Raw genomic sequence first — 13,795 nt, 5'->3', positions numbered from 1 at the left:
CAATTCTGACTCACGTCAGGAGGAATGTTCAGCAAAATAAATATATTGCAATGAACGTTACGGAGTTAGTACCTATTTAAAAACAAAACAAAAAACAAAAGACAGGTCTTGGAGAGCAGCCCAGGCTGAGAGAAGAAGTAACAGCTGAATGGGTACAAGGTAAGTTAGGAAAAGACTGTGATATTAATACAGTTCCAAGCAGTCAAACTGAGGCAATTTGTGTTTGGACAAATTAAGTAATTGCATTAGAACAATTACTTTTGTTCTAGTGGCTGCTGAAGGCTCCTGAGCAAGAAGTATTGCTTTCCCTTTTCCCTTCTGTTGGCAGTTGAGTTTCGCACATGAAGCTGGACCTTGTCTGTTTTGCCTTTTTTAAGTCGATAATTTTTACCTCGATGATCGTTGCAGAATACCTCATACACAAGTCATACAGGAAGTGCAAGACAAAATTTTAATCATTAAAAGTTTATCGATAACCTCTTATATACACATAGTTATACACAAAGTGGTTCATGAGTCCCTCATCTTAGAGAATTCTGCTGGTGAGGTTGGTTGGCTGAAAACTTCTCTCTGTCTTGGTCATCTCACGGATATGATGTTAATGTGGAAAAAGCCAGTTGGGTTGTTGATGGGTATGGCTTCCTTCATGGACTTATATTGTTCTTTAGCTGGGCACTGAAAGGAGCCCGTGTTCATCAGCTGTATCCAAAATTTTACAGATGACTGGAGACTCCACCTTGAACATAGAGACCAAAATATTAACAACTACAAAATCATTAATAAACTCTTACAGGAAACTGCAACGGAGATCACAAGATTATTTACAATAGCATGCAAGAGGCTTGAGCATCACTTTGTAAAACTTGGTATATGCTTTTTACTTTTGTGTATGATATCTATGGTATATTAACAATGTAATTATTAATAATAAATCCTTATTTCCCTAGGCAAATGCAATTGAACAGAAAGCAATACTTGTTCAGCAGTTATGTGTTTGGGCTAAGGTACGTTACAAGAATCTTTCTTTTGTGAAGAGTCAGTGGAAGGAAGGGACTATTTTAAACTTGAGGAAATGGATGGGAGATGTCATAGATGTAAGGTGCACAGAGGTGACTAGACAGAGCAGCAGCTCGCTAAGGTTAGTAAGAACACTTAAAAGATGTTAGTATTCTTCAGTGCATTTTAAAAATCCTGCTGTAGCTTTCTCTATGGTCTCCTGTCTGTGTTCCCCTGTCTGGGGTAGACTTGCATTGCTAGCCCTGCCTGAGATGGTAAGTGTAAAACCTTTCACTTCAGTAGCAAAATCTCTTTATCAAATTAAAAAAAAAAATACTTGTACTCTATGACTAATGCAAGCAACCACACTACACACACTTTCCATAAAGTGGAACGTGGACTTTGAGACATCCTCCACTAAGTGACACCTGATCTTATGAAATTCAAGTATGTGTTTACATACCCCAAGGATGTATTGGCAAGAATGAGGCTCTAACATATATATGGTTACAGCATGAGGTGAATCAGACTCTTTACATCTGAAAGAGAAATTTTGCAATGTTTAGCATGTAGTAAGCACAAAAATGAAATATATATTTCCTTACTATCTATATAATTTTTACTAAGTCCAGCTAATGGACATAGCTTTCTGAGCTTCATGAAAGACAGAGAGAGGCTTTCCCCTCTGGCATAGGAAGCAGAAACACGATACATCAGTTTACTAAAAAAAAGTTAACTTACTTCAATTTCACAGTCACCTGCCTTGGCTTCTCGGTTAAGTCGCAAACATCTCCATTTCCATAGAAATGAGACACCATCCTGCCCAGAAGTTTGGAATGAAGAAGTTTGGAAATAATGAACAGAATTCTTAAGCACAGAGCTAACTTATGTAATAGCATATCTTGTCATTCCTCAAATATTTAACTCCAATATACAAAACAAACAAGGAAAATGCTGTATATCAGTTATTACAGAAACAAATAATTGTTTAGTAAAGTCTTTTCCTCTGCATCATACCCAAAATCTTGCATGTTGCCTAGGGGAAAAATCCATACAACCTCCTCAAAACAGTTTATTATGTAACTGAATATTCATACATAGCAGAACTGGGCCCTGGCACTTGTCTTTCTCTATCACAAGTATGAGACTAACTCAGGAACTCATAAGCAGAGATAACCATACCTAACCGTCTGTGTGCCGTCTTCTTTAAGATAGTAGGTTCTGGCAGCATTCTTTCTGGACCATTCAATGTGTTCCTCCTTGTTCCAGGTACCCACAACCACAGAAGTCTTGCCACTTTCCTTGTCCTAAAAGGAAGAAAGGCTGAGCTGATAATTGTGTTTTAATGACAGAATAACATTTCCTCAAAAACCCACATAAGTTCAGCTTTGATTATTCTTGTGCTCTATCTGACATGGTACCTACATTCCCCTGTGTAAACTCTTGAGCAGCACACTGAGGATTTATTTTCTGAAATGCATCTTCTTAAGCCCAAGATGTAGATTAGCCAAGAAAATGCTGCTTTTCAAGCCAAACACAGATTCTTTAACCTCCCCACTGCCAGCCACAGCCAGCGTTTGGCAGAACATAAAACTACTTAAACGTACCTCATGATACTGATGAACATATTTGCCATAGCAGAATTCATACTTCCACCAACCAACGCCCTAGGGACAGGTAGAATCTTAGCATTAAAATGAAACAAAATCCCCAAAACAACCACTCCCATTTCCCTCCTGACCCTAAATAACTGATTATTTTAGCTGTAAAACTCCAACTTTTATTCAGATATGCTGATTTGTGATTTGCTTTGAGAGGGAATCTCTCATTAGACTAATTGGCATAGGCAAGGGATGGAATAGATGACTTTAAGCAAAGAGGACCTTGTTGTTATGTCAACTCGTAGAAGAGCCATATAAGGACTAAGTTCTTTAAACTACTTGTATCTCCTCTATTCATCTTTTTAAGAAATATTTTACTCTTTTAAAGACAGTGAAAAGTGAAAACTTCAGATGCCTCTTCGCTGCTGGCTCATCTTTCAGTAAGCTGTATCTTTTTTTTTTCCTTTCTCACTACCAAAACTAACACTGAACAATTCTCATGATCTACTTTCATTTTTCACTGTCCAACTAAGTTTATTTTCAACAGAAAAAATAAAGATACCTTTCTAGCATAGACCTAGGTATATAAGCCTTCCCTCTATTAACAAAAGCCAATTATTATGTGCATAAGAATGCTGTTAAAACATTAATATGACATGGCTCGTGTAATAAATGTACCAGTGTTTTATTCATATAATAGAAGCGTACTATTGCTTCAACTTTGCATTTTACCCAGCACAGACAAGGAAAAGTCATTTAATGAGGACCTATTTAAATATTTGAAAGTCAGGGGAAATATCATTCAGGAACATTAAGCTCCAACTCCCCACCCTCCAGACCCGAGTTAAGATTATAGATTTACGCCCAAACTAATATGCCTATGGAAGCATATAAAGAGTATCCAAGGCAAAGACTGGACAAAAGTAGGTCTTGAATACAGATCAAAAGAATATTTTCAGTTAAGGTTGAGCTAGTTACTAGTAATTCTTTTTCTTTTTTTTTTTTTTTTTAAAACCAGAAAATACCTCTTTTGTTATGAGGAAACAAAGTAGTCCCCCTTTTGGCTGAAATACTAACTTCAACTGTCAGCATTCATGGAAAAAATGAAAAACCCACCACCATATTGTACATGCAATTAAGGAGCTGCTATTTGATTGTATGCAGTCTTAATTTCTTACCCCATGGAAACAGTAAGAACCACTAAGAAACTCCTTTATAAGTTGGTCATCAGTCAATTTGGAGATGTGGGTTGTTCCCACAGTTAATAGTTGATGGCTGCCGACAGCAACAGGCTTATGAATGGAAGAAAATTTCTCTTCTTTTGTTGAATGCATTTCTTCCTGAAATTAAAGTATACAAAAATATATTAATTATATTTCATATGCCCCTTTCAAAATCTTATAAACTATAGGAAGTTACTTAATACTAAATGAGGCAGGCTGTGCAAAGAAGTATGAAAGCATGCAGTCACCACTTTCACTGTGCCTTAGACACAGCTAAACAAAAGACTGAGTCAGAAACTTAGCAACTTTCCAAACTGTAGGCTAAGAAGGCTACAGAAGTTTTCTACTGGTAGCCCAAATGTAATTGATATGTTTTCTTTCCAAACAAAGTAAGTTACATGCAATTTCAACAAACTTAAAGACCATCTGAAAGACTGACGTGGTCTTACAAAGTTGGGTAAACGCACGTATTCCACTGAACTGCAAGTTATATGTACTGTAACACGGAAAACAAGTACTTTTCTATTTCAAATTAAAGAAATTCTACCTCCTTAACCCTTCTGAAAGGCATCTTCATCATTTCTTGCTGTTTTTCCAGCTGTTCCAGATTATGAGGTTTAAGTGGGGATCCTGGCAGGGACTGGCAAAAAATGTCATTCACAGGGGAAGCCCTGAACCTGTGCAAACAAGTTATGGATATATCACTTATCATGCTTTAAAGACAAGACATACTTTTTGATTGCTAAAAATTTTTTGACTGAGTTTAGCTTGAGCTATCTTACTTGCAAGAGCACCATCTCATTCAAAGCTACAATGTCCCTGCAGCTGATGTAAATAAGCATAGCCCAGTGCAGACTCACTACCACCACTGCCAGACAGCTGGCAGCACAATCTAATCACTCTTCTTCAAAAGGAAAACAAAACAAAACAAAAACAGTTATTAAAAAGGAAACTGCATTGTACATGTACCGTGAATGTAATGTCAAGACTCCAAAAAGGCCTCTCAGAAGTTAGAAAACCTCAATGATTAAAATTGATAGATGCAGTTCCTGTATACTTAAAATAACACATTCCTGTACTGTGATGTGTTTGGCTTTTCCCACTGCACATATATCATTATTCCTCTATCACTCTCTTCATTAGTTATGTCTGCAAAAAGCAAATGAAGGCCTCATTAAAACACCAAATAAACTTTAACAGATTATTAAGGCAAATATCAAACTGAAAATCGTACTGACAAATGATGTATTTGTACAGTTTTTGTTTCTCATCTCATTGAAAAGGTGCTCTTTAGAGAAAGCTTGTTTACAAAACAAACATGCAGGCACTGCTTCAGAAGCAAGGTGGCATTCCGTCATGTCCTCCTTTGAAAAGTCTGTAAGACACAGCAGTAGCTCTATGACAATTGTCCCTGTAGTTGAAAGAATCTAAACGCATTTCCTAAATAGTCACTACGCTCCAGATTAAATAAGTTCCGTACCAAAGAAGCCTGTTTTCATCTGAATTTTATTTAAAAAGCATAACACTGACAGTTACAGTAATCTTACTACTCAATCTTCCTTCCTGACCCCGATTTCAACCAATTTAAAAGAAAAAAAAGTCAAACTGTAACCAAATAAGAATGCCAACTAGAACTAATGGATGTGCTTTTGCTAAGTTAATGCAACTGCATTTTTGGGTAAGCTACTAAAGGGACGGTGTGTGAAGTACTGCTAAGTGCTGTTTCAGGGAACACAACAGGAAAAGTGCACTTAAAATGATGTTGGTTTGTCTGTTCTTACCTCTGCTGACGCTGAGCAGCATTTCAAGCTGACCATCTCTACCCATCTTTATTTACTAAGATGTAAGCGTGAGAATAAAAATCTTGTATGTTTATTTTTTAAGTATTTATTGCCAGTGGCCAGTAAGTCTTCCATGCTTTCAGTTTGGGAGGGAATAGTGGCTCAAAGTTTCATTCTTATCCCATGAAAAAAACAATTTGCCTTGCACTTTCTATTCTTCTGCTGATACAGAGGTTTATAAGACACGTAACACATAGCATACAAACAACAGATAAGCACAACAGATAATACTGTGTTATCTGTTGCACTTAACAGATCCAACCACCTGATAAAATTGCTAATTGGGACTAAATATATAATACTTCATATATATAACACATCACTTATTTACCCTAAATGGGAAGCATGTATAAAATGCACAGTCAAGGATTTTATCCTTTAGACTTTGTTGCCTATTTCAGAACAGCAATTAAATACTTGCTTGTTCTGATGTCCGTGTGTATGGGAAATAGAACTCCTGTCAATTATTTTCCCCTTTCATTTTTACGTCATGTACATAGCAATTCTACTTACAACCTTTGAAAGGTCAAAGCTATTAAAACTACAGATATCCTCTAGATGCACGTTACAATTCAGAGAGGGGAGAAAAAAAGAATCCTAAACTTGATTTTTGGACAAATAAACCTGCAACTGTGAACTCTTCAGATGAAAATGACATACAGCTAGTGGTAAGGCAGTAAACCAAGGCAAGGACAAATAAAAGCTTCCTAAGTTTTGAGTACTGCTAAGATAAATGTTAGTAAGGTTATGGCTGAAGACCATACTTTTGTTTTTTGAAATTAAATAGAGTAGTTGAAGTCTATACAAACATGAATGGTGCATGCCATTTGCAGTATCTAAGTATCTCTCTTCTAAGAGAAGAGACTGAGTGTTTTTAGTCTGCCCACAGCCTTCCGGGCCTGGTTTGCATTCCTCTGGAATGACAGAGCCAGAAGCTTACCAGTTGGAAATAAAATACTTCCCATCTGCTTCTCATACAGGATCAACCAGCAGAGACTTACAAAATGCAAATACTGTGCAACTTAAGATGAAAACTCTTTAAGACTATGCAAAACTGCATTTGCCAAAATAAGTACATGAGTATCACAGTTCTGTACCAGAAACCACAGCTGAATATAAGACTTATATAAGCACATGCACAGAAGCTAATGAAAATTCGGAGCGATAATGTTAGCCAAAATTTGGGTACCATACCTATATTTAGGATGGTTGCATAACAGAGGTGTCAATATAACCACTTCATATTCACAAGTCGTAACTTCTGCTACTGAAAGAATCTCATGCTTAGCTTCTGGATGACAGATGTACATCACTGTACTTGATCTGGGTAGGTTTTGTCTCAAGCTACAAGGTGTGCCGTTTCCCATTTCTACAGGATAGTACGGGGTCATCTGCCCTTCTATATTTTTTGTAGGTATCTAGGTGAAAGAAAGTAAAAGTTAAGGATCACAGTAAAACTCCTTTGACTCTTATGAAACAGAAAACACTATAGCATTGTGCAGAGCCAGCACTACTGGATTGAAACCAGCCCCTGTGTACTGACTCGGTGTTGCTGCAACATCCAAACACATTCTGGTTTATTATCTCCAGCTCAGCACTGCACAGATGCACCAAGCCACGTGAGGTCTGACTAGAAACACGACTGCAAAAGCAGCTGGTTTCTCTGCACAGGTTGCTTGATGGTGCAGTTCTAAGAAAGCCCGCCAGCTGGGTGCAATGTTTTGAAAGAGCACCAAGCCAGCTGTGTTCATCCTGTAATCTAGGAGCCAAGGAGCTGTGAGTAGCTCTGCCAGGCTCAGTTCAGGTCTGGCCAGGCATGTTACCTTCAGTTCAGTGTCAGGCCATGAATAATCCCCAATGGCCCCTTGCAAAGTCATCCAGGCATCTGCCCTTATCATACCCAGCCCAGGTGTCTCCTTGTACAGAGTATCTCACACCATCTGGTATCACAGCTAACAGAAAGTTAACAATATATACTAAGTAAATCATGCTTCATAAAATTTGAAATGGTGGTGTAAAATACATTACTTCAAAATGCATTTTGAAGTAAAGGTACTTTACAAAGCTCAAATAAAAAATTTAAACCTACTTTCCTTCATTTTCTACACCCTAGGTAAATTCTCTTCAGACTTGTTCCTTCATGTTTTGTCCAACTTTCCTTTCAGGAAACTAATTCCCCAAACTGCTACAAGTCCCTCTTCTGGCTCCTATCTTCAAAGCAGCTAACGTTCCTGGGTACCAAAAGGTCTGTTTGTGCAAAAGCCATGTTGGAACGCACAAACAAGACCACTTTCGATCTGTTGTTGCTTGAGCTAGTAAATTTTTTCAGTCAGGCTTGGTGTTAAAAGGTGGTGGTGCCTTCTGTGCTCAAGCCAAAACCCAGGGGAGCTGGGACCCTCGTACCTCTCACCTACTGCAGAGTTCTCAAACCAAGCTACCCTGTCACACAGGCCATGGACTCTTTTTTTTTTTCCTGACAACTGTTCCATCATGAATGAAGTGATGAGACATTTGTGAGTTACAAGAATGAATGTGGCAGTAGCGTAATTGCTTGGGTACTCCTTAGCTTCCAGTCACATATCCACTCTATATCCAAATATTCAGTGGTCAAAGGTGGCAAGCAAAGATATATTCCATTGGCTCACAAAAGGGGTACCAATATCTTTCCTTCCTATTTTCCTGAAGGAAAGAACTTACTCTTCCTTAAATATTGAAAAATTACACCTAGGCATTTCATTACTTACTCAAGAAACCTAACTGGAGAGAGCTGCTGTTTGTATGCAAATCCTATTGAGCGGTCTGTCAGTTAAAATAAATCTCTAGCCTCAGCAGGTTTTTGGTTACTTTAAGCAGCACCCACCCAGCTGTGTTATGTATCCTTTCCCTTTCCTGACTACAGATTCCAATCAAGTTGCAAACCTAAATTATTTGTCAACTGAAATCAAGTCAGCGTACATACATCATAAATATTAGTTAAAAAAAAAAAAAAAGTCTGCAGAAATATTTAGCAACTTCTGAAGTAATAAATAAAAATTATTCAATTTCCAAGAGCCACAGCCATCAGAACAGGCACATTCTGACTTGAGTCTGCTTCCCTAACTACCTGCAAAATGCTGATCAGGCATGTCTATCTTCTGAGATCCACTGCATGAGAGATATCACTCTGCTATTTAGATCAGTATTACAAAGAACATGCAGATGAAAGTTTGACTTCAGAATTAAAATAATGGTAACTGGAAATAAGATAGGTGCATGTTTATCTGCAGGCCAAATTTGCTATTGCTAATCCCAAACACTAGCGTGCTTCAGGTATTTACACTGTTTTGCTACCAAGTCAGTAACTCAGAATTGCGCTTTGGGACCTTAATAATAGAAAAGTTCTCTAATGGAAAACAGAAGCACAGAGTTTTACAGTATGGGTCATCAAGTCAGGTGAGAAATCTTTGGATTTGGTGCTGTACAGTTCTGTTAAGCATTTCTAACCCAAAGTTTATGAAACAGAATAGGGATTTCTGATGCAGCTAGAAAAATAACTGTTGCTAGAACTTAATGTGACTTTGTGGATATCTGTATTGTTTCCATAGAGAAAGAATACATAGTTTATATCTCATATAAGTTTATGATTGGCATAACTTTAAATAAACAGGAGGGTAAGAAATTTACTAACTAGACTAAGTAAGCTTTTAGCGGTGTATCTAATAATCTAAAGTGAAAAGAGTGCTGCTTGGGAACAGTTTAATTTTTTGATATTCATTTTGTTAGGGAACTTATAATCTCATCATATAGAAATTGCCTCCACTGTTGACGGCAAAAGTTAAAATAGATGTTTTTCACTTGCCTCTTTTGCACTTTCTTTTGGATTTTCCTTCTCTTCTTGATCTAGGGAATAATTAAGAATGAGGTAAGCATAAAGTCTGTGAACTCGAAATAAAGTGAAATTATACACAGAGAAGTTTGTTTTGTGTATTTGCTTGTACTTTGTGTATAAGCTGTCAAGAGTCAATTTTAACAACTTGCAGGTGCAAAAGAGGAAAGAAAGGAAATAAACGGTGATCTGGGGTCCAGAGCAAACAGAACAAAATATGAGTAAGCATCATCTTAATACAATTTTGAGTTTATGTGACAGGTCAAATCCAGCTCTAGCACCACAGGAATACCATGGAGGCCAGAATAACAAGCCACTGTTGCTGTTCTTCTAGGGATAGCTGACTATTCTCTTCAAAGTGAGTGAATTACAGACTGAGACAGTACACAGCAAGGACTTCAGCCCACCCATCAGCCGGCCTCAGAGGGTGCACTAGGCGTAAGATGAAGCTAGGCCAGACTGCACACTATGCTCATGATCATGAGAGCAAGCATCATAACAGAGTAGGGGTTACAAGTCGTCACAGGTTAAAGCTGTCTTTAGCGTTCTGAATTGTTTCAGGAGACAGTCTGGACTCCATTCAGAATTAGATGAGCAAAAGGCAACTCTACTTTGCTGTCACCCATTCAGCTATTCCAAGTTTACTGTATCACACTTGTGGATTTAGCTCACAATGGTTTGAAACACCATCTATTTCCATCTATTTCTTTTTTTTTAATTTTTTTTTTTTAAGAGAAGTAGTGTGAATTGCTGTAGAGGAAACATAGAATAAAATCTGCCATTGAAGCAGAGAGCACAGAGAGTGAACATACTAAAAGACTGATAACTTGACAAAGTTATCATCACATGCAACTTCTCAGAATAATAGCCCACAACAATTCATATACATCACGTACAGCAGCTTTTAGGGAGAAATAGGCATCTCTGCACAGGATTAATGACAACACAAGCAAACACCCTAACTTACTAATAAGAGGAGCCAAACAATGCAGTTTCTGAGTCAAGTTTCTTTTTAGGACTAAGATACCTAACTGAAGGTTGTAAACAGGAATTCAGAGAAATAAGGTTAATAGCTCTAAATCCCCTTCAAGATCAAGGCACTCAAGTGAATCACATTTAGGAGGAAAAATGGTGGTGCCTTTTATGTACTAGCCTAGAATTAAAAAAAAACAGGTAAATTACTGTTAAACAGGTAAATTACTGTTTTCTACTGTTTCCATCAATTCTGATGAATGAACACAGTCTGTGGATTTTGAGAGTTCTCTGAACCAATATACTGCCTACATAAGGGAAGCAGGTAACAGCAGGTGTGAACACGGAACTTCCAGTATCTACAAAAATTTACGTGGAAAAATGCAAGTATTCAGAAAATTATTCAGTTTGAATCTGGGGCTCAGCTACCTAATTTCCACTGAAGTCACACTTTTTGCACTTCAGTATTTCTGAAGGTCTGTGCCAGAAACCCTAAAAAACATTCTGCAACAATTCCAAGGATCAAATCTACCTGCAAAGACTATAGATGTGTGGGTTTGCATACCACATTCTACTACAAAATAGCAGAGCCCAAGATGTGCTACACACTTTGGCTGCTGTTTCCATCTTGAAACACACTCCTCCCCACCCAAAAAAAAAAAAAAGAGTGGCAGTAGATTACATTATCAAACAGACTCATCTGGCATATATTGCTTCAATATTGCTACTATGCTTTTTTTTTCCCTGATCCTAATTAATCATTGTAAATTAATCTAATTAACTAAACATCACAGTGAAACTGACAGGATGAATAAATGTAAAGTGCTGAAAGAAATTACTTTAAAACTACATTTTGTAAAACATGAACGAACAGAGTTGTACTCTTCTATTGGGAACTGGTTTTCTACAGCATATTTCTTCAAAGAGTAATGGTTAAAACCAAAAGAACGCATTAGCAAAATAATGTAAGACAAACCTGGTTCTGATAATGGGTTCTTCATCATCATATTCCCAAGATAGTATTCTTGGATGTTTATTTTCTACAATCAAAAGAGGTTAAAAAAAAAATCTGTTACTATTTTCCTATACTTTTTCAAGCACGCAGGTTTTCAACTCTTCTGGAGGAGTTATGCACACACATGCCACTGAAAATGCGGCTGAGACTTTCAAATTGCAAGAAACCTACCTGTCCTGTCTCCTTCTCCTCATGGTATTGACGGATGTGTTTTCCGTGGCAGACCTCGTAAGTCCAATAAGACTCAATCTTAAAAATAATAACAATTTTCTGTTTAGATAAATTACCTCCGAAAACATCTCCCCCCTAATTTTTGGCTTTTACAGCAAATGCAGCCAAAGCAAGTGGATAAAAGCACCTTCAAAAACAATAGCACAGTGAATGGTCTCAGTGTTCCCTCAGTGTTTTGATGAGATTCCAAATAAACACAACAGGCAAACTTTCTTAACTTTTACACAGATAAATAATAATAATAATAAAAAATAATAATAATAATAGATATGCAGACTGAATTTAGTCTAAAACCACTGGGACTAAGCTGAAGTGACTGAGCACTGACTGTTTTTGGCAACTGCTGTAGATACAGGCTGTTTACTAATGGGGCTTGACCCACTCTCTCTTCCTCAAGAACTTGTGTAAGACCTTGAGTAGGTATAACATTTGTGTAGGTATTATTATAACATTGTGTAGGTATAACATTTGGTTTTTTTTGCTCTCTCGGTTTCTCAGTACCAGCTTGTTTGCTATTTGGTTTGCTTTTGTAAGGCACGAGCCTTGGAATTGTGATGACAGCTGATGAAAAATGGAAAAACTTCCAGGGTATCTAGAAGTATGTTTGTTTTGGTGTTCTAACAATTTCTGAGAAATGCTGCTCATTAGACTGCCACATATTACAGCTTGACTCCTGGAAGTAAGCATTTAAAATCCACATTTTTAAATTGGTATCATAACAACCCAGTTTATTTGCATACTGAGATCTTCTACTGTATGGAATTTTATCAGTAATATAGATTAAATCAAAGTTACAGAAAACTTATTTTGGTCTGAATTAGTACATAAAGTTTGAGATATATTTATCCAGGTTATTACGCTAAGTCTTAAAATGGACTCAATGAAAATCTTTTGATTATCATGCAAATTACCAACGCAGAAGTGACATACTCTATAAGAACAGCTACTTTGCTTAAAAAGAGGTTCCAACAATTCTCCTGGAGTAGGACCTTTGTAGTCCTTTTCTTCTTCCTACAAAGGAAGGATATTTCATTACATTAAAATTGGAAGAAGTTTGGTTAGTTAATATTCATCTATTAGTTTTTCAAAAGAAGTCTTACTGCAGAATTAAAAGATACAAGAGCTCATTAACTCTGGCCCTGAAGGAGCTGTGTTGTGATCAGAGAAGGTAATTTAGTTAGACAATAAGGGACAAGTAGAAGTCACAAAACAGTCAAAGCAGAAGAGTTCTGTGGCTTTAAAAAACACACACGTTGCAAAAGAGTAGCAGCTCCCAGCTTACTCTGTCACCAATGGCAGCTTGGGTTACGAATAGGAAAACAGCATCAACAATCCTTTTGTGGAAGTCTACTTCTTCATATTTTTTACTCTATAAACGTGCATGCTATTGAAGAGGTAAAGTTCTTCACCCGGAAAGGTTTGTCACCTGAGGTGAAGTCCTTGTTACTCTCCATCACATAAGGATGGGGGCTTTATCAAGACAGATGCTGCCAAGACTTGCCTACAGTTTATGATCACAAACAAGACACGGCTGAACTTACCTCATTGCCGCTGGCTATCAGTGGAAGGATGCATTTGTATTTCTCTTTATCCACGGTGGTCATGATGATGTAGTTATCCTCTTTGTACAGGACACCAGTTGTAGGCTTAAAACAAACAAACACACATACAAATAACCCGTGAACCAGTCAGGCTTTTAAAGCGCTCCCCGTCGGTGAGCAGCACGGCTGACCGGGGAGGGGGCCCGGGACACCCCGGGAGGCAGAGGAGGGGCTGGGGGCTCCCAGGGGGGGCTCTGCTCGCCCCTCGCCCCCCCCGCAGCCCGTCCCGCCCCCTCAGCGCACCCACCAGGCTGAACTCGGTGCCGGGCCAGTTCACCCTGAAGGGCACGTCGTCGCTCAGGTGCGGGAGGGCGCGGCCGCCCCCCGCCGCCACCGCCACCGCTGCCGCCAGGAGGCCGCAGAGCAGCGCCCGGGGCCGGCAGCCCCTCATGGCCGCCCGGCGGCTCGGGGGGACCGCGGGCAGCCACAGCGCCCCGCCGCCACGTCTGC

General features: G+C 38.4%; 1 protein-coding gene across 1 annotated transcript; it reads right to left on the bottom strand.

Moving 5' to 3' along the window:
• Positions 1–438: 438 nt before the first annotated feature.
• Positions 439–13,789, bottom strand: ERLEC1 (endoplasmic reticulum lectin 1). The gene is made up of 14 exons (XM_084285113.1): positions 13,593–13,789; positions 13,286–13,390; positions 12,675–12,755; positions 11,685–11,762; positions 11,475–11,538; positions 9,500–9,540; positions 6,856–7,079; positions 4,368–4,497; positions 3,776–3,937; positions 2,604–2,663; positions 2,179–2,303; positions 1,738–1,815; positions 1,460–1,535; positions 439–736 (listed from the first exon to the last, which is right to left on the bottom strand). The coding sequence occupies exons 1-14, from the start codon at positions 13,734–13,736 to the stop codon at positions 665–667; spliced, it is 1,440 nt and encodes a 479-aa protein (XP_084141239.1). The 5' UTR covers positions 13,737–13,789; the 3' UTR covers positions 439–664.
• Between the last annotated feature and the right edge of the window lie 6 nt (positions 13,790–13,795).

Source organism: Netta rufina (genome assembly GCF_964035555.1).
Source record: "Netta rufina genome assembly, chromosome: 3".
In the NCBI taxonomy this organism is placed as follows: domain Eukaryota; kingdom Metazoa; phylum Chordata; class Aves; order Anseriformes; family Anatidae; genus Netta; species Netta rufina.
Note: the sequence above shows the minus strand (reverse complement) of the source record. Positions and strands in the feature narration are given on the sequence as shown.